Below are 21,220 nucleotides of genomic sequence, written 5' to 3'. Positions count from 1 at the left end.
GCTTGGCATCACTCCTGCCAGCCACATGTGACTATCTGCAGGCGTAGCTGCATCTCTACTAGTCTGTATTTGTCTGTGAAAACACGGCACATATTTGAATTCATGCTCCTCAGCATGCCCTACAGTGATGAGAGATGAGTGAGAATGTTTGTGTTGCCAGGCTTTTGTGGTTTGTGTTGTTGGATCATCACAGGCATGGGAATACTCTGAATGCCACCGAAAGTCAAAAGTTTATCCGAACACTTCTTGTGGAAAAGGTTGCCGTACAGTCAAGGGAGCAACGTCGATATCATTGTTCAATGTTCCCCCCCCCCCAAAAGCTTTCCACATTGAGCGGACACGCTCCAATGCAGCAGACGCTGATGCGGTGGAAATGTCTGATGACCCACATTATGGAATGATCTGTGAAACCCTGCTCTGTATTCCAATCCACAACAATAACCTTTATTGAAAACACCTGTGCATTGTCTCCGTCAGGTTTTTGCAAAGCACCCCCTCCATCATACTGGGCGGCCATTGACTCTCCACAGACAAAGTTCCGTGCAGTGCTGGACGAGGAAACAGTTTTCTGCTTCTCAAGATGGGGTGTGAGTACGCTCGTAATACTCGATGGAAACAGATGTTAGATTACAGCTGTGTGATGCTTTTGCAGTAAATGCTTTGGAGTATTTTTCTCTGGTATTTTAAAGCCTTGCTGGCAGAATGGCTCTAGGCAATGTAGCAACGACGGCCTGTCTGTCTGTCGAGCACTGCAGTCCAATAGCTCAACACTGATCGGATGGCTTGACATGAGGTTTTGGAGAGACGTTCATGGCCCCCAGAGGATGAATCCTGTTGACTTTGGTGATCCCCTGATCTTTCCTGTAGCGCCACCATGAAAATTTGTGGCTTGGAGTGAAATTTCTTCACTACTATTGGATGGATTCTCATAAAATCCAGTACGCACATTCATGATTTGCAGTAACTGTGGCGGTTCCTCAACTCTTCATCCAGATCTATCATCAGATCAACGTCAGTCCAATACTTTGGGTTCAGGACCAAAAACCTGCGAGACTAATAACATTCCCATCAGCCTCAGCTCTAGTTTGTGTTAAATGCTGATCTGAAAATGTTAGCAAGCTTTAACACGAAACTAATATACTGACAGTCAGCATGTGTGCGTTATGAGACAGTGGGCCCCTGGGCACAGACATGCAAACACCCCCACCACCTCTCCGAGGACCAAGACACACAGACTTTACAGTTGTTTAGCGTCTGTCTGATGTTGTCTTGTGTCTCTTTGAGGTTGATTTGGTCTTCTTAAAGTCTTTTTGGGTCTCTTGTGGTCATTTTGAGTCTTTCTGTAGTTCCTTTGTGTCTATTTCTAGTCATTTGTGTGTCTCTTTGAGGTTGCCTTGTCCCTTTTCCGTCCCGTGAGTCTCTTCGTGGTATCGCTTCGTCTCTTTGCAGCTATCTAGCATCTCCATGTAGTCCTTTGTGTCTCTTTCTCGTCGCTTTACCTTTCTTTGTGGTAATTTTCAGCCTCTTCCCGCTCCGCATGTGTCTCTTTGAGTGACATTTTGTAGGTGAAGGCCAAGGGGGGCCCTGACACTTTGGGCCCCTGGGCCTGTGCCCGGTAGTCCTGTTCAGTAATCCATCCTTTACTGTCAGTAACAGGACTAACAAACCATGTTTGAAACTCATTAATGCATTGTGATTGACAACGTACACAACTCTATCTGAACGTTTGCTCTGCGGCAACCAGAAACACATTCCTCTGGTGCGCCATGACAGCTACACTCTGAGGATTATGTCTGTGGTGTAGCTTTCAGCTCGACTTAAGATCACACCGGTATGAGAACTTGTCGGGACACACTCGTCCGTTTTGTTGTTCTGAGAACTCTCACACAGGGTTTGCATTTCACCCGCTAACAATCAACACAGACACCGATGACGGTCGGTGCTGTAACTATACGGTCCGTCGAAGGAACATGCGTTGTCTTGTAAAAACAGTGGTTAAACCAAATGTCACAGGAAAGATACCTGGAGGGGCGGGGCATATCAAAGAGCTTCATGAAGGTTCGCTTTTTCCTCCTCTTTCGATACCACACACCTCCTTCTGAGGAAGCTATTTGCGATTTAGAATGGAAAAAAGGAGGCATTGAATAAAAATACACTTCCATGTACTCGTTGAATGAATGTCAGCCTAATTGCTGGGTTTAGAGACACTGTGGGGTCTGCTTTTAGCAGGCACAGGAAGCGAACGAGCAGGCTCATTATTTGAGAATCCCTGCTGTGAAAGAAATCATGATATTGAGAACTGAACTTTGAAACGGAATGCTTTTTCTTTTTTTTTCTTGGTAAAAGATTGTCATAACAGTCGAGCGGATTTGCAGCCGTTCCATTTCTGCATTATATTCTGTGGTTTCCCATCTGTATATACGGCATTTCATGTTGAAATTCAGTGCTACGCTGTGTCCTAGTTTTGCCATATTTTGTGCAAATTAAGACTGTACGGTCAGACAGCAATGACAGCTTCCTGCTATGTCTCAATGCAGACTATAGTTCCAAAAGAGACGCGATATTAAAACGGCAAACATTTCCCCACAACCTCGCGTTGCTGAATTAACACGAAGGAGAGGGGAGCCGAGCCACATTTGAGGAGCTCCATCTTTCAGAGGGAAGCATTCTTGAGTGACAGCTCACCTTTCCTTGCTTTTAGGAATACAGTAGGCAATAAAAACACTCGCCGCCATCCCCGCTGCAGAGTTATGCGATTCCACCTCGCAGCTTTTATGGCTGCAGACCGTCTCATGGGATGCCGAGACTCCTCTGATCCGGGACTACGTAGGAATTATAATACGTTCAGGGAGTTATGAGACTTCCCTTTGGTGCTGAAAAGGACACCAGGTTTCAATAAAAACCAGACTGATTCTGTAGAAGGTATAACCTTTCACGTGCGGCTTTGGAGAGACCTCTGCCAGAAAAGAGACGACTTCTTGCGCAAACCAATAGAATCTGACTTTGAGGTGTACAGGATGCACAAGACATGCATATTTGATAGATCGCACCCATTTGTGGATTTACTTCTCTCCGGCTTCTGTAAATGTGTGTTTACAGTGAGAACAAGAGAAAGACTAACGACTGCTCTGGCTCTTTTCCTAGATGAATCACGGCACGCTGCTCATGCAAGGTGTGTTGCCTTAAGGTATAAATCACCTAGATCCAAACTGCTCTGGATTAGAACGAGGGCGAGGTCTCTGGAGGGCACAATTACAGAAAGAAAATGAACACTATTTACTTTAAAGCAGCTACAATAGATATTTTTACAACAACAATGGATTCAATCATTACGTGGAACGTGACAGAGAATCATGTCTGCAGCTCCCCTCAGCTTGATTGAACTGTATCTCGTCTTTGAGCTCATTAATCTGGTTTTACTGTCCACAACGTGACTGCTTTGGTTCACACTCGCTGCTCTCACAGCCACATTTATCAGGAAAGTACTGAACACTGCATGACAATGGCAGACAGACAACCTTGAAAGCGAGACCACTATTGTAAATGCTAAAACGCCGTGTCTCAGTTGCACGAGCTCTCAGCAGCAAATACTATCTAAGCTACCAGCCAAGTGTTTTATTTCTTATCAATTCAACATTTTTTATATATGAAAGGGAGAATGTGTTGCAACCACTTCTGTTACAAACAGTAGAATCAGCCTTTAGATGTGTAAAATGTACTACATGCCATTATACTCCCAGAAATATGAGGGGGCGGGGGGGGGGGGGGGGGGGCACTCATTGCTCTGTCATGACGAGGGATTTCTGGAGTGTCTGTAGCTGCCTCCCAGGCACCCCTCCCACCCTCTCCCCTAAATGGGAGTGGGTGAGTTTTTAAAGAAAGGGCTGGACTTCCCTTAATTTGCTGCGTGCTTACAATGGCTGGAATCTGAGTCTCATGAGAGCCAGAACACTAAACTTTTGGCAAAGCTCTGCTGCTGCTGCTGCTGCTGCTGCTGCTGGTGTCACCATTGGGTGACCGCTGACCTACAGACTCAACTAACACCCAGCCCTGGACAGAGGACAGCCAGCTTGATGCTCAGGACATGGAACCAAACTAACTGGATGAAGAATCTCTCCTCATTTGCACTTCTCTGAATTTCCTCACTGCCAGGAGAGCTTTATATATATATATATATATATATATATATATATATATATATATATATATATAGCTGAACACATTGGAGTCCTAAGTCAGCAACATTGTGAGTTATGCATACTTGAGTGTCAAGCATGCCTGTTAAAGCTTGTTCTCTGAGTATGTGCAGGTTTTTTTTTTTCTCTTTTTGGGAAGGTATTAAAATGTGTCCGGGTCTTTTTTATCCATCTCTGTCTTCTCTTCACCTCTCAGGGAAGTCATGGTCCCCTCGCTGCACTGGGTCCTGCTCCTGTGGGGACTTCAAGGTCTTTGGGCACAGGACTACGAAGAAGACTATGAGGAAGAGGTGGTGACCACCAAGAAGAAGAGCAAACTAAATCCATCCAATGTCATACCTCAAAATGGCAAATGTAAGTCTTTTATTTATTCATTTTTTTTAAGTATCTTTTCCACTGATACTCTGAAAAGCGGTGTGGAATTCGCACAGGTGGCTCATCTTTAGCTTCTTACAAGGAAAAAAAAAAAAGCTGCTGCCACAGGTGTAAAAAAAAAAAAACAGAACATGATCCTCAACAAGGACATCGCTGGAGGATGCAATGCACTTGGATTGATCATATCTCCGGGGCTCCTCAGAGCCATCCATCTCCTGTGTGACTGCTCAGCGCTCCGTTACCCAAATGTTTTATTCGCTCAGAACCCCGTTTCCCCCGGGGCGCATTCTCCCCGTGACACGTTTCCTTGAAGATTAATGTGATTTATCCCCAGCCCACATCAGATCCGTGACCTCCTGCCATCACCGAAGGTTGGTTGCAGCAAGTTGAGTTGGCTTTATATCCTCTTCAAAAAAAAACAAAAAAAAAAACACACTCATGAACTTATCACACTTTTCCTGAAAAAGGCATCAGCCTATGGAAGCAAAGCAGTCAGTAAATCACGTGTTCCCCTCCTGAAGGCTCCACAGATAAAGATTTCTCCCTCGCTCATGAAACCCGTTTGGCCGGAATGTCTTAGATCTGAATATTTGGCTGCATATGAAAGTCTTCTTGGCGTGTGACACATACCAACTACGTCTTGTTCAGCCAGAGCGGAATGCGTCTTTTGCTCTGTCGCCTGTGAAAGTAATAAATGTTATATCTTGATTGAGAAGGTCGAGGCTTCGTGTGCAGTTAGCTTGGTGGTTTGTTTTGAAGCATTACCAGCTATCATCTAATCGTGAAATGACTAAATACCTCGCCCTCAAACGTGCGGCAAAACTGCGTTGGTATGTAGTTTTGAGTTTCACGCCACCCAAGTAAACTGTTTCCTCGCTCGCTTGCGCTTCGGCTCATAAACTTTGTTTTTACCCGCCGCTGTTTTCTCACGAGTGCCCCGTCGGTATCGAGCGTGTGCAACCCTAAACGGAGACGAGACGGAAGCAAGGTGGCTCGCTCCTTAGCTACTTCCATCGTCAGCTCCAGAAGAAAAATGTTCATTCATTCTTTCTTTTTTAACCACTTGCCTGATTTGTGCAATCCTTATAACTGAACCCTGCCATGCGCGTCATTTCTAGGCTGGCTGGTTCCACTTGTTTCCAGGCTTTATGCTAAGCTAAGCTAACAAGCGTACAAAAAATGGCAAACTATTCCTATAATTCTCACCATCTTTAATAAATCTCCACTTCCATTTCAGCTGTCATAAGCGAAGAATGCAATTTGGAGTTAGCCTTTCTGATCGACAGCTCGGAGAGCGCCAAGGACAACCATGCCCAGGAGAAGCAATTCGCCACAGAAGTGATGGACCGGCTGCAGAACCTCCGGCTGCAGACGGGCCGGGGCCTCGGCTTTCGGGCAGCCCTCCTTCAGTACAGCAGCCATGTCATCATAGAGCAGACCTTCAAGCAGTGGAAGGGCATCGATGACTTCAAGGCCCGAATCGCCCCCATCGTGTACATCGGTCACGGCACCTACACCACCTTCGCCATCACCAACCTCACCCGTATTTACCTGGAGGAGTCGGACCCAAGCAGCATCAAGGTGGCCGTTCTGCTCTTCGACGGCATCTCGCACCCCAGGAACCCAGACATATTTTCAGCCGTGGCTGACGCCAAGAACCAGGGCGTCCGCTTCTTCACCGTCGGCATCACGCCCGAAGCCAACGTGGCCGCCAACGTGGCTACGCTGCGGCTAATTGCTAGCTCCCCGGCGTCGCGGTACCTTCACAACCTGCAGGACAGAGGCGTCGTGGATAAATTCATCAAAGAGATTGTGAGTAAGAAATATATACTCATTTTGCTTTGGTAGTTAAAGTCTACTTTTTGATTGTATGCATGATTAGGTCATTTGGGGAGTTATATAAAAATTTACATTACATTTTTTTTCCCCGAAAGGCTGAAGATCATTCTCATTTACAAAAAACACTTCAGAGAATGTGTAAATTGCATGTTTGATAACTTTTTATTCAGAGTGTCTGCCAGGTGGAAACTTCAAGAAGCCATTATGCAGAGTGACTTTTTCCAAATGAATGAAACATTAGCGTCTTTGACACCACCCACTCCTTTATTTCTTGTCTTGATGCATCCCTGATGTACACCTGCTACCTGCTGCCATAGTAACAGGTCTGCTGTCATCACCTAAGTCGTCACTGTAAAATGAAATGCATTCATTACGTCCACCCAGTTGGCCCGAAAAACGGCGTAATTCCTCTTCGACAGCCGCGTATTAAGTCAAGCCAATGTGTCTTTATTTCCAGTTGTTTATACCGAGTGATTTGGGGTACTTTTAAAAAAAACGTTCATTTCCAAGATAATTACAACATGTGCTGCAAGACAACATCCTGCAGACACAACCGGGGCTGCTGGCTGTAACATATGCTCCGCATTAAAACTCTTGGTGGGGAAGTCGGGTGCAGCAAGAGCAGGAGCACAGCAAGAACATGCATGCACGCTACATCATTCAAGCAGCTCCTCAAACACCACCTCAAACTCTCTGTTGACACAGGTGGTACATATCTAAATATTATAAGGGGGGACTTCATTGAAATCGTGCACTGCAGCTCCTACAGCGTTGGACCTGACAGCCTCCAATGCTGCCGGCACGCAAGAGCCCGGCAGCAGCAGCAGCAGCCGGGCCACAACCAGGCTTTCATCCCAATGGGCTACATAGACATCTGTATGTCATAAGCATGTGCCTCCGTCTCAGCTGAGACACCGTCTTCAGTCTCAGCATCAGACTGCGTCGCCCCGTCCTCTACGGCCGTCTGTGTAGTCTTCTCCCCACTACGGAGGCTATTTCACTGATCAATGCATGTGGTTTGGGTTTAGTCTGCTGGAATTTCCGCCATTTCCCCTTGTGCAGAGAATGCGGTTAGCTTTGAAGAGAAAAAGCGACCCGTGGGGTGAAAAAACGAGGCCGTCTGTTACAAGAGGAAACACAGAGTCCACGAGCAGAATCAGGTGGAGGAGGTCATCTGACGAACTGAACCCAGGCCAGCTGAGAACAAGTTTAATTGGGTGTTTGAGTAGCAGGTGCTTGTGGCTCCACACTTTTCCTACGATGTAACTTAGAATTAACAGCGCACCTCAGGTTTTGACTGTTTTACAAGATCTCTTGTCTGTAAATGTGTGCTGGTTGGATATAAATCAACCACATGCAGACAACATCTTGACATTCTTGTTTCTTGCTCCACAGACGGCGCTGGCAGATGAAGGGGTAAGCCTCCAGAATTCGGTCTTTCCGCACATTTCCTGATTTGTGTTCCCATAATGGCCCGTCTGACTCTTGTTTCCCTGTGTTTGTAGTGTCCTCTGGCCCAGAGCAAGTGTGCGTGTGACAAGGGTGAGAGGGGAGCCGGTGGCCCTCCTGTAAGTACCCCTCCCACCCAGCATTGGCCTATGGAGCCCCAAAGTGTTCATTGTTAAATAGTTAAAAAAAAAGGCATCATAATTATGAAGTCATTATCTTTTTCATTTAGTTTTGATTTAAATCTTTCAGCCAATCACAGGCACGCTGCCTCTTAAGCTGGCAAGCTCAACAGCTGCGCCCAAATGTAGCATCAGTACACAGACACTGACATCTCCTTTTATTTAGTAAGCTTAACAAGGCTGCTACAGCTAGCTCCCTAGCAGGCTAACTAGCTTAGCTAGGCGGGGTCGGGAGCTTGGTTTAGAACTGAGCAGTGTTTCTAAAGGTAAACGCGGCAAAAAGACACGACTCTGAAGAGTAAAATGTCAGGCGGCCTTTCTTGTTTTTGTTGCTCTACCCAGCAGGTGCTAACCAACACGGCTAATACTCTTCGAGCCTAGCTTGTTAGCCGGCTAGGTAAGTTGCTTTAGCAGCCTAGATAATGGGACAGCTTTAGTTACTGTGTCTGTGTACTCAGTGTACTGTTGTCACGATTAATTCTTTGGGAGTCCATATTGGCCGTCCTCCGGCTGCATACAATAAGATTAAGACTCTGCTTTTGAAAACCACATGTGTTCTCTTTCGCTGTCCCTAAATAACCATTATGCCCAGACTGGCTCCTTTTTGGAAAGTCGTAAAGGACAACACAGCTGACAAAAGCCCCCTTGATGCTAACGGCCTTCATAATTGCTGGGTTTTGGGGGGGTGTTTAGTAAATCATATGGTTTTGAGAATCTCTTGTTTCCCTGCAGCAGTGAGAGTAAAGCAGTAAAGTAAATACCTTACATTCCTCTAACAGTACATTAAGAACAGGCCTAAACAGATATTTACATGGGAAATCAGTCGGGTCATGTCTGTCGAGAGCTCCCTGTCCCTCGGGACTGTCTGGGGACACATGGGTAGGATGTTACATGCTCGACTTTCTTCGCCTGCCAAAGCCACGTCGTGATGCGAGCGCTCCTTTTACTGCGCCGACAATCGGCCGCAATTAGACGTAGCGGTTTCGCTTTGATGTATTTTCACAGGATGAGAACAGAGCAATTACCCCGTTAAAGCTAATGCTCCGAACAAAAGCTGTTTCACATCACTGGCAGCAGGCGCACACTGGCGGAAGCAGTGTGCGCAGACTGAGCCACACAGACAGGGAGATACTTGAAAGATAAGAGCATGCACAGTCCACAGCACGAACGGCATGGAAACGGGGGGAGAAGAGCCAGACAGTCGTTCAGGGTAAGTCCTCTCACACACAGGCAACTTGAAGTCCCCACTGACTCATCCGCTGCCAGATACAATGGCCTCTGTCCCTGCTGCACTTCAAACATGTTGCTTCCATGAGGCCTATAAGATCAGAAGGAAGACTATTCGATTGGCCGTCATCTGTCGTTCTACTGGGAGATAAAAGGATCATTGCCAAACTTGGAGGAATAGTTTCGACATTTTGGGAAATGCACTCGCTTCCTTGCCAAGAGGAAGATGAGAGGATTCATGCCACTTTCACATCTGTATGGTGTATATATGAAGCTAGAGCCAGCTGGCAGTTTGCTTAGCTTAGCATAAAGACTGGAAACATTGTGGTGATCACGAAGGGGATCAAATCGGCCAATTAGCCCCTCAAAGTTAGGCTTCCTGTTTCCCTCTGCTTTCAGTTTTTATGCTAAGCTAAGCTAACAGGCTGCAGCCGGATATTTAATGGACATATGAGAGTCATATCTTCTCATCTACATTCTTGTGATCAGTCCCAAATAAGATCATTAGTTAACCTTCAACTTCGACTTTTTTGCATATTGTTTTTATTCAACAGATCCTCTTCATTGGGATGATCTCATCGCGCTGATTGTCCTGGAAGCTGTATATATATGACGTTGTCACGCTTTTCCCTTAAAGCAGTCTATGCATCACTCTGAAGCTCTCCTGATTTACTCCCAAGTCATTATTACACATGTGTTCTGCCTAATGGTGCTTCCACGACTTTCTCTTCAGGGCAAGAAGGGTCGTCCTGGAGAAGATGGAAACCCCGGCTCAAAAGGACAGAAGGTGCTGCTACCTACTCATTTAACCATCAGCTGTTTATTATTAAAAATGCAATACACAAACATATTGCCAGTTCAATATATTGCTGGGGCAAACCAAGAGGTTTTCCCCCGTTCAACTAAAATCCCTCTTTCCTGTAGGGTGAGGGTGGGCTCAGTGGACTTCCGGGTCGGGAAGGATCCGAGGTGAGCTGAGGGCCTTAGATCAGGTTGTTAAGATTCTCACATTAATCATTGCTCTTCAAGGAACAGAGACGAGTCTTGTTCCGCGTTCTATGTGTTTTTGTTGTTGCCTGTCTCTTTCTGAATTAACAAGAATGTTTTGTACACACAGGGAAAGTCGGGATACAAAGGAGAGAAGGTATAGTATGGATTCTGCTGAAGTCTATGTATATGCGCCCGTGGTTTGTCAAAGTATCGGGTTCCCACGCTCATGGAAAATCTGCAACCGTGAGATACTCTGGAGAATTATGTTTTCCAGACCTGATAAAGTGCCTTGAAAGGTAACATGTCATTTATTTCTCCTCTTTTCATCTGTGTTCAATGTCAAGCCTGTCCGCAAGTATCTCGAGTTACTTATATTCTATTATTATATTATATTATATTACAGTCATTTAGCAGACGCTTTTATCCAAAGCAACTCACGGGAGCAATTTTGGGGTTAAGTGTCTTGCTCAAGGACACGTTGACATGAGACTAGCGGAGCTGGAGCCGGGGATCGAACCGACGACTCTCTGATTGAAAGGCAGCCCTGCTCTCCACTTAGTCACGGCCACCCGTGGCTTTTCTTTTAAAGGAATTTAATTACGTAAATCCCATGTCACACCAGCAGCTGGGATATTAACTCTGTTATTAACTTGAATTTATGCAAACTGAAAACGAAATGCTGTGCAAAGGACTTCACTTAACTGCTTTTTCCTTCTCTTACAGGGAGAGAGAGGGGAGTGTGGCACACCTGGAATCAAGGGAGACAGAGTATGTTTCCCTTTAATGTTGTAAGAACTTAAGACCTCTTTAAGATGAAGATCATGAATTTTAAGCAACTCCTATTTTCTAGGGTCCTGAAGGTACCATTGGGCCAAGAGGAAATCGTGGACTTCAGGTGAAGTTCTTTCTTCTGTCATAGAATCCAGTGGACCCTTTGCTGAGCCCCGTGCCCCGTTAGTTATTGCTGCTACATCTACCGCCATTCTAGCATGTGCATTTTACCATGAGACAGATTTACCGCTCTGAATCGATAGTATATCGAACAATGCGTCTTTGATTTGTAGATTTTGTCTTCTGAAACTCTTGCGAGACGATTTTATCAGCTGTAGCTCGCTAGCTAATTAACACTAGCTCTGTGTTTCAGTTTAAAACTTAGTCTCCAGCTGACTTCAATGTTTCCAGCCCACATGTTTGTAAAGCAAGAGATCTGCAAAAGGGTCTTAAATATGATTGTCAGACAACCTTCTTCTCTCCTCAACCCTGCAGCGTTTCGTCTGCGGAGGCTTTTCTATCTCACTTCTACATTAAACTGACGATTTGTTCACTCAGACTGCTAACCTGAGCCAACAGCAATAGCTTTGATGGCAGACAACCACAGTGTTTGCTGGCCACATTGTGATAGAAACTGTGATATAATGCTATGACTGAGGCTAAAGCTACATGTTCGCGGCAATAAGTAGTAAGGATTAGCATTGTTTTTGGGTTGTAGAGTAGCTAGCCGTTGCGCTACAGTTCAATATTAAGAATACAAACATGTCAAAAATTGTATCCATTGTAACATAACCTTGTAAACTCACTTTAACTAAAGAAAACGCTCTGAGGACGAAGACTCACCAATGAGTTTGGGAAACATAATGCCGTATTAAGTAGCCACTAACGTTAGCCTGAACTCTGATATAGTAGTATTAGCATCTTAGCTCCATCTCAGTGGGTGTTCCTGTCCTGAAAATACATGTTTCAAACGTGACTTGTAACTCCACAAATAACGTGGTGAGCTAATGGTGCGCTCCTTTGCCTTGGGGGTAACGCCAGGTCACTAGTACAAGCAATAGGCTAGTCTGATCCTTGATAATCTACATTAACTGCTACTTTATAACACCCATGTGTAACCCTCACACATTTATCCACGATTCAGGGTACGCTTGGTCCACCTGGCGATAACGGACCTGAAGGCGCAATGGGTAAAAAAGTAAGTATCCCTCAGTCTTGATGCCTTTGAAATCACGTTTTGCCGCGCTTGAACCAAACCTTTGAAATCTGGGAAGTGTTCAAGTACAAAAGGAAACTCAGAAAGAAGTAAATCAAACGTCCTCCCTTCCGACTGGTCCTTCCTTTACACTTGAGTGCATTCCCTTTGTGCCGAAGACTGGCCTTTCCCCTTTTCCAAAACCAGATGCATATCTGAAGGATACAGGGTTTTATGTGTTTTTCCGGTCTGGTTTGAATTAAGCCTCTTTCATAGTTGTATGAAAGGGGATTCCATGTCAGCAGATTCATCAGCACAAAGATATTGAACAACCTTGTTACCTGTGGACTGGACTGGTGAAAAGTGAAATGCGTTGCTGCATGTGGAAGAATATAAAGTAAAACACATGACGGGTTTCCTCAGAGTCAGGCTGCATCCTGGAAGTTGTCATTTGAAATGCATTCAGATGAAATCCATTTATCACAGGTATACTGTATATGTCTACTGTAACTAACCTCAAGTAATGTCAAGAGCCCTACAAACTGATCGGATGACCATACATTTGAACTCTTGTTTGTGAGTTATGATCCATCACCGGTAGAAGATTTGAAACCCCTCTTTAGTCACCTCATCTGTTATTACCTTGTCAGCCTATTTGTCCGTTCCTACTTTTTAAGCCCCCTTTCTCGTCTTTTATAGCTGCCAATTCCGCCATGAGCCCTCACTCCCCGCCAAGTGTTCCCTCCTTAATTATTTTTGGAAGAATGTTCACGCTGATTGTCTGGCTGTCATTCTATATCCCCTGAATGGCAGACTAATGTCTGGCTTTAAACATTGTCCCAACTTGCTTGAAAGGGCAAGGGAAATGAAAAAAAAAAAGGTGCCGGTATGCGCCTGCTAACATTTCCACACCCTCTTCACGCCTCTCGCGTGCCTTCATGCTGCACACTATTGCCGTGATTTACGGCCTCGGGAATGAATAATTACATTCTTTAAGAATAGAGTCCTGACTGGAGGAATGAAGGTGCCCCATAGCACATGTCTTAACCCCCTTTTTAAAAGAGCTAAATATTAGGAAAAGAGTGGGAGAACCTGGTTTTGGTCATCGGCAAATCTGGACAGCTCTACTGATGTCCCATCGGGTCAAAGTGAGGCTTTGAACCCAGAAATCAGACTAACAAAGCGGTGTGTTTGTGCACATGTCTGTCACTGCCTGTCTTTTTATAGGGGGAAAGGGGACTTTCTGGGCCACCTGGAATCCAAGGGGAAACAGGGATCGGCCTTCCGGGGCCCAAGGTAAAGTCTGACTCCATATTGTTTAAGTCATGAGTCCATAATAATCCACCTGTGTCTCACCCTGTTCGTGCTCTCATCACACCCCCTTACGCTCCACAGGGTGATGTCGGTTACCAGGGTCAAACGGGGCCTCCTGGTCCTCGGGGACTTGGCGAGCACGGACTACCGGTGAGTGAGAAGCACACACACCTCATACAGTATTGGACCCTTCGCTAAGCCCCAGCACCCGGTTACTGATGCTACTGTATACCTGTCACAAATGCAATTTATGATAATAACATGGGAGATCCTATCATCAAAATTCATTGTCATTTTTGAAACAGCGGGTCTTTGATTTCGTCATGAACAGAGACTATTCTAACCTAACCTGTCACCCCAAAAACTAATTTAGTTATTAAATGATATGAACAATGATATGATCCTGAACTATGGAGCTTTTCTCCTCTCTTTATCCAAGTGCGTGGCCTTTCAATTTGATAGCATGACTCATTGATTTCAAATTCAGATTTTCCCTCAAAACCCTGTCCTCACACTCAAATAGTCCCTGCTCGTATGCTTGCACTCAGATATATTGTTGCTTGCACAGATTTCCTGCGATCCAGTATCAGCCCTTCTGCTCACACTCACACTCACATTTTTTTTGCGCAACAACCCTGTCAAAATCCCCCCCCCCCCCCCCCCCCAATAGAATGCCAGGTGTAGTGTTGAGCGATGAAATGATCCCTGCCTCGTTGCCTTCACCTATAAAATGTCACTCAAAGAGGCTAGAGGTAACAGGTAGAGGCTCAAAATGACCACAAAGAAATACAAAACAACTCCAAAAAGACATGAAGAGACTCAAAACAACTCCAAAAAGACTGCTAAGAGATGCAAAACAACTCCAAAAAGACATGAAGAGACTCAAAACAACTGAAAAAGGATAGAACAACCACAATGACACACAAAACGACTACAAAGACACTCAGGATGACTACAAAGAGACACCAAATGACCACAAATACACACTAAAAAGCAACAAAAAGAGAATGCACAACTCTAAAGTGTGTGTTGCTCTTTGGTAGGAGAGCTGGTGGGGCCTTACGCGCCCCGTTGTCTCATAATCCGCCTATGACTTTGGCAGTAACGCTAGGTTACTACTGTAAGTATTAAGACAGTTAGCCGCGCATGCTAACACTAGACAAACACTCTTTTGCTGTTGTGTTTGGTTTTGGAAAATGGAGTGTCAGCGTTCATTCAGCAAACAGTCCATTGTTAAAGAGCTGAATTTCCAGTGGTCATTTGCATCGTTTTGTTTCACTCAGGGGCCTCAAGGGCCACAGGGAGTCCAAGGAGAGAGAGGACAGATAGGCGAAGGTCTCCCTGGACCAAAGGTGAGTTTGTGTCTCCTATCATGCTGCTGCAGTTTTTCTTGGCACACCTGCACTCGAAGCAGTTGAAAGGTTTGAACCTTTTGACGCCCATTTTATGCATTCACTTTTAATTCATCCACCTACCCTGACCTGCTCAAAGGCCCCGGCTGGCCTCCAGATTCCACAGTGTAATGACAGGGCATTGACAATGTGAATGATTACAAGAGATGATAACGCAACGCAGAAGTTCCATGAGTTCACACACACACACAGCTACGGCTCTCGATTACCTCATGGTGCGATCCGCTCCATTTGATCGTTCCCGCTGAGAACATGCCGGTGCAGAGCGGCAGCTGCAGCGGCGGCGCAGGAAAATAGCCAGGATACCATGTGACGTGACGGAGTGAGTGACTCATTGACAGAGGAAAGAATGAGTCTGTTCCTGTGTCTGTCTCCCCTCAGGATGCACAGACACATACGTTGTCTCTTTCTCGCGCACACACACACACACACACACACACACACACATGTTCATTGTCTGTTATTTTTATATCTTAAAAGGTAGTAGCTGGTATTTTTCCTGTGAATGTGGCTTCTCATTGTGACCTGAGTTGCCGTTCTGCAGATCTAACTTTAGACCGATATCCTCAAAATTTATCATTTTAAGGCCTAAAAGACCAGATATCCACAGATAAATGAATAATTCAAATGTGAAAAATCCAAATAATTGAAGACCTCAGCCCACAGCGACAGAGTAAATATATGTGACCTTTATCTAAATACTGTGGAAAAACATTTATGCCTCCATGCCGGTGACATTATGTTTCCGGGCTGTCAATAAATTGGTGTCAAATATGTAAAAATCAAGAAATAATTAGCTATGATTCCTTGATTTGTTAATGTTGCGTAAGGAAAATACGCCCACTCCGTGCTCAGAATCTTCTTCTCTGGTATTTGGCGCATCGTTGCCGTAGCCTTCACCGCCCCCTAACGGCCCGGGGAGATTTTGTAAAACGAAGCATGTGAGGACGGACGAACGGAGGGGAAAAATATCTGTTTACAAAAATATATATGCGCATCTGCGTAGACAGGGCCTCGATCTAAAATGTTGCATCGCAAAACTGTGACTTAAGGTGGCGTAGATGTTTGCGCTTGTGTGTTAATCTCCCTCCAGGTGTGTAAAATCACCCATCAGAGTTCCTTTCATGCTTTTTAATATCCGAGTCCATTAAACACTCAGCACAGATATTCTTTAACATCTGCCCCGATGCCGTGTCAGCTCTATAAAATGAGCAAACCGCTCTCCAATCAGCACCAAAGCCCTTTGTTGTTTTGATAAAGGCAGACAGTCGGCCTTAATTAAAGGTGATTAAGTTAGTGGAATGTTTGTAGGTAACCACAGATGTAATCCCTTTGTGCCTTTACGTCAGAAGGCTCAGTAACTATAATTCAAGTGAAAAGAATACTTTTTTCCAATTCCCCCACACCTTTATCTAATTCATCATGTGTCGACTCTCCAACTAGTTTCCACCCCTGAACAGGAGGCGGTGTATCTCGTACCCTTAGACTGGCCTCGGGGGATGCTCCTTTATTCCTCGGCAGGAGATCTGACCGCCGACTCGCAGGTGGCGTTCATGTTCTAAAGGAGCGTTCTTCACATGGCGTGTCTCGACAAGCGGCGGATTCACAGGAGCTCGGCAGCATTATTACCCCTTTTTTTCCACATCATTACCGCCGTGGCTTGTGTGCAAAAATGAGATTGCAGAGTTATGATAATAAATCTATGCTTTTTTGACATGCAAATGCAGAATTACTATGCTAATCAATGTAGTTATGTGCCTGTTACTGTAGCTGAAGTCCTTGGATGACCTGGGCATAAGGTTCTATTCTCTGAGGAGTAAAACTCATCCAGACATTATGCTGCACACTTCATTGTACTCGCTGCCAACTTGGATTACTGTTGTAATCCCTAACTGTATTTCTATTCCGGCTTTTTCTGATTTTCAAATTTACAGAGCCTCTCCAGACACATCTTAAGAGACGTAAAATACTCGTTTTCCTCACGAGACTCTAACTACTGAGACGAGTTTAAAAGCACCTCTTTCTCCCTCTGTATAGAAGCAAATATGAAAAAATAAATAAAGCATACTTCCTTATACAAATGAAAAGCTCGGTTTTTGGTTTCAGTGATGATAAGCTTAAAAGTTCAAAGACTTATGGCCGGTGGATAAAGCTGTCCCTGGATTTTTGACTTGACAAGAACCCGGTCTCAGATTTAAACATATGGTTAACGAAAACTTACTTTATTAGGTTTAGGGAAATATCATGAATTTAGTTCAAATAAGTATGTTTGTTTCATTAGTATGTTACAAAAGTTAACTTGCGTACGTAACTTGAAAATCCACGTGTAAAATGTTGGTTTCTCTAGGGGACGGTAACAGCAGTCTCCTGCCCACTTCACCACAAGACACACCCACCATACTCCAAGATACGCCCACTTCACCACAAGACACACCCACTGTACTCCAAGATACGCCCACTTCGCCACAAGACACACCCACCGCACTCCAAGATACGCCCACTTCACCACAAGACACACCCACTGTACTCCAAGATACGCCCACTTCACCACAAGACACACCCACCGTACTCCAAGATACGCCCACTTCACCACAAGACACACCCACTGTACTCCAAGATACGCCCACTTCACCACAAGACACACCCACCGTACTCCAAGATACGCCCACTTCACCACAAGACACACCCACTGTACTCCAAGATACGCCCACTTAACGTCAAGACACACCCACTGTACTCCAAGACTACATTTGGGATTTATTACTTATTTCAACCCAAACCTCGATCTTTTCCTAAACCCAAACAAGTCGTTTAGGCGCTGAAACTTAACCACACTGCAACTGCTTTGAGGTTGTGTCTTGTAGTAAGCGTGTCCTGTAGTACCGCACATCCGCAGATAGTCCTACTTGCAATTAGGAGGAACATACATCTCACATACTCACATTAAATTATATTTCTGGGTGGAACAGAGAAGCCTCCCCCCTTCAGACGAGGAATGTTGAAACAGCCCTCTGATGACAAACTGTGGAGACGCTTTACATCAGTTTATCTAGTAAATGTCAGACGGTGGTAACCAACAGGAAAACCACGTTGGGGTTGAGGCGTCTTTACAGTCAAATGTGAGACTTGTAACTCACAGTGACTTTGAAGAGCATTGTGTTGGTTTCTGTGGTAACAGTTTACTCACAGATGGTGCCAAAACTATCCGACGATGAAATGTCACCGTCTGGATACTGTAAACAGTGCTGTCCATCGACTTCAGTCCAAGATTGACATGTAGACGTAAACATAAACAAGAATTAAAAAAGGAATGTTTTTACCCAAGGCTCAATCAGTGAGCACATGTGGCTTCATGTGGGTATCAGATTATGCAAGAGAAGTCAAAATGTCTGACTTGTGACTGATCAAGGGACGCCCTGCCGTTGTCCTTCATGTGCTCTTCCATTGTCTTTGTTTTCACGTAATAACTGCTGTTTCAAAAGGCAAGTTGCAATAACTTCTGTCCGTCTGCGCAGGGGGAGCGAGGCTTGGACGGGCCGCGGGGGCTCAGAGGACAGCCGGGCGCCGGAATCAAAGGAGACAAGGTAGAGTGCAAAGCGGCTGTAAATAAGACGCCTTCACACGGACACCAAGGCCCGCTGCGGGTTGGCAGCGGCCTCTGCGCTGAATGCATTCAGCGTGGTGTTATATAGGAGGTCACAGTCTGCAGGTGATGAATCAAGGTTAGAGCCCAGTGTAGGAGGAGTGCAGCGTCACAGTTTTGGGACTGTGGGAAAGCTACGGCTCCGCACTGGCTCGCTCACACAAACACAGAACGGTGCTCTCTCTCTCTCTCTCTCTCTCTCTCTCTCTCTCTCTCTCTCTCTCTCTCTCTCTCTCTCTCTCTCTCTCTCTCTCTCTCTCTCTCTCTCTCTCTCGAATCAGGATGTGTGCGCAGATCTTCACAGCCATCTGCCAATCCTTTAGGCTGTGATGGAGCACGACATGATTTAAAAATGTGTTAACACGATTCGCGTTTGCGTCGCCGGGACATTTGGTAATGAATGAGAACCCAGAGAACAAAACGTGGGTCTTTTTAAACCAAAGATTTGTTTTCCTGGGAGTTCCTGGCAGAGATCCTGCTGACAGTTTTACTGTAGCCCGGCGTTGAAGTTCATCACGGATAATTGTAATGTTTTTGTGTGGTAATGACAAACCAGTGCCTACGGGCTTCTCTGCGCATTTATGTCAGCGGTTTATGATGTTAGCGTTGCATGTGACAGATGAAACGACGTAGGATTTATGCGTATGAAAAGGATTTAGCTTCATACATCCATGACTGAGCCAAGAGGAAACGCACAGGATCTTGGCAAACGACCTCCTGAACATTTGGGTGCTTTCCACATGCAATAAATCACGAAATGTCCTAGTTGGCATCCGAGTGTGACGCCCCGTCATGCTATCGACACCGAACACGCTGTTATCATCGTTAACGTCCCTTCATATCTGAACCTGCAGGGGGATTTTGGCCCACCAGGTCTTCCAGGGCCCCTCGGCCTCCCAGGAGCAGGAATACAGGGCGAGAAGGCAAGTGCTTGAATGAAATGACTCCCACTTTGGCGGAAAACTGCTGTACAATTACACTTTTGCATGTTACTCTTTCATCCCATGATTGTAAATCATTTTGAGGGACTGTACAGAAATGATTGGGGTGGGGAAGGAGGCTTAAGCTTATGTTTCTTGACGCTAGTAATATTTTTCATTGACCGTTTTTTATGAATAATTCCAAATAATAGAAATACCGATGGATTATATAACATGATGTAGCCTTAAGAAGTCAGTCGGATTGATTGAGGAACAGGAAGTGCAAAAACTTCGGACTCATTTCCTGATTTTCGGACTCATTCCGCTACAGCCATAGTTCACCAGCTTACCAGTCCTCTGTAGCTCCCCATCTTAGACCGAACTTCCCCTGGCCAAGTTGCATTGTGGGTAATGTAAGCACCAGATTTTGACAAGGAAGAATGTGTAGTAGTGAAAAGGGACGATACCTCTGGTTCTGCTTCACCAATTTTGATCCTTTTTTTTAACATCATGAGATCATTATCGGAGTGCAATGCTAAATCAGTGTCGTACTTTTTTTGCTTAGTAATGCCACGTTTAACCTTTTTGTAACAAGCAGACTCTGTTAAACGACTAATAACTATAAAGAACCAAGGGCAGTACGTGGTTTTCAAACTTTGACCATCTGTCAATCATTTTTATACAGTCCCATAGCCGTCCAATTTTGACTTAGTGTCAGTTTTTATTTTGAATAGATGTCTCTTTTTATTAATGTCTCCATTAATCCTTGTAGGGCGTTGTAGGACCAAGGGGGCCACCAGGGAGCAGAGGCCAACCAGGAGAGGGCTTCCCTGGATCCAAGGTGCGTAAATACACTCAATCACCTTCACAATGTCGTTTAATGTGATGATATCACCATCACCATGTTTTAGTTGGGGTTTTTGTTAAACTAGGAGCAATATTCTTTCAAAGCTACATTCAGTGCAAAGTGTATAATAAGATGGAGATGAAGTCGCCATGCTGTCTGGTCTCCCACAGGGGGACCAAGGTCTGCCGGGCGAGGTCGGCACCCCAGGAGAGAGAGGGGCCGGAGACGCTGGAGCTAAGGTAAGTCAAAAAAACTCACATCAGCAGCAAACGTTTATACTTTTACAGTGCTTCAATTGACCAAACACACATCCACGAATCTGTCCTCAGGGTGAGCCTGGATCAACGGGGCTGTCTGGTTTGCCGGGTCTGCCGGGGGAGGACGGAGCCCCTGGACAGAAGGTAGCTTGAATCCCCTCCTGCTGTATCTACATGTGTCTGTCTCCTCCGATATCAAACCAGTGAAAGTAATAAACAAAGTGTGTGTTTGTGTCTTTAGGGTGAGCCAGGTCCTGTAGGGTTTAGGGGGTCAGAGGGGGCACCTGGAATCGGCACCCAGGGTGAAAAGGTAAAAGAAAAGTGACACTTCCTGCTTACTTTTTGGCATGTCTTAGACTTTGCTGACCTGTATATAATGAGGAACGTCACAGCTGCTATCAGATTAGTAAATGTATTCCCAATGTGATCTTTCAGGGCGACCAAGGCCAAAGAGGAATAAGGGGCTTGACGGGTCCACCTGGCATTGCCGGACCTTCTGGACCAAAGGTGAGGAGCTATTGAGCTTGATTGGCTGTTAAATAAGTCAATATTTTTTGCGTTGAAACTCTGTCCGCTGCCTGCTTGAAGGGCATTAATGGTGAGAAG

At 45.2% G+C, this 21,220-nt stretch overlaps 1 protein-coding gene across 1 annotated transcript in view; it reads left to right on the top strand.

The window, feature by feature from the left end:
• The window catches only part of LOC137878875 (collagen alpha-1(XXVIII) chain-like), a 35,469-nt gene that overhangs the window by 5,206 nt on the left and 9,043 nt on the right, over nucleotides 1-21,220 (top strand). The window contains exons 3-23 of the mRNA XM_068719344.1: nucleotides 478-587; nucleotides 4,393-4,550; nucleotides 5,809-6,383; nucleotides 7,806-7,826; nucleotides 7,916-7,978; nucleotides 9,999-10,052; nucleotides 10,190-10,234; nucleotides 10,383-10,409; nucleotides 10,979-11,023; nucleotides 11,106-11,150; nucleotides 12,171-12,224; nucleotides 13,449-13,517; nucleotides 13,617-13,685; nucleotides 14,819-14,887; nucleotides 18,463-18,531; nucleotides 19,445-19,513; nucleotides 20,283-20,351; nucleotides 20,528-20,596; nucleotides 20,687-20,758; nucleotides 20,856-20,924; nucleotides 21,050-21,121. Coding sequence (XP_068575445.1) covers nucleotides 478-587; nucleotides 4,393-4,550; nucleotides 5,809-6,383; nucleotides 7,806-7,826; nucleotides 7,916-7,978; nucleotides 9,999-10,052; nucleotides 10,190-10,234; nucleotides 10,383-10,409; nucleotides 10,979-11,023; nucleotides 11,106-11,150; nucleotides 12,171-12,224; nucleotides 13,449-13,517; nucleotides 13,617-13,685; nucleotides 14,819-14,887; nucleotides 18,463-18,531; nucleotides 19,445-19,513; nucleotides 20,283-20,351; nucleotides 20,528-20,596; nucleotides 20,687-20,758; nucleotides 20,856-20,924; nucleotides 21,050-21,121 — 1,893 coding nt within the window. The remainder of the gene's footprint in view (nucleotides 1-477; nucleotides 588-4,392; nucleotides 4,551-5,808; nucleotides 6,384-7,805; nucleotides 7,827-7,915; nucleotides 7,979-9,998; nucleotides 10,053-10,189; nucleotides 10,235-10,382; nucleotides 10,410-10,978; nucleotides 11,024-11,105; nucleotides 11,151-12,170; nucleotides 12,225-13,448; nucleotides 13,518-13,616; nucleotides 13,686-14,818; nucleotides 14,888-18,462; nucleotides 18,532-19,444; nucleotides 19,514-20,282; nucleotides 20,352-20,527; nucleotides 20,597-20,686; nucleotides 20,759-20,855; nucleotides 20,925-21,049; nucleotides 21,122-21,220) is intronic.

Source organism: Cebidichthys violaceus, unplaced genomic scaffold (genome assembly GCF_023349555.1).
Source record: "Cebidichthys violaceus isolate CVI_PGR_0920_01 unplaced genomic scaffold, fCebVio1.0.p SCAF_24, whole genome shotgun sequence".
NCBI lineage: Eukaryota > Metazoa > Chordata > Actinopteri > Perciformes > Stichaeidae > Cebidichthys > Cebidichthys violaceus.
The sequence above is the reverse complement of the archived record's forward strand: the minus strand, read 5'-3'. Positions and strand labels throughout refer to the sequence as shown.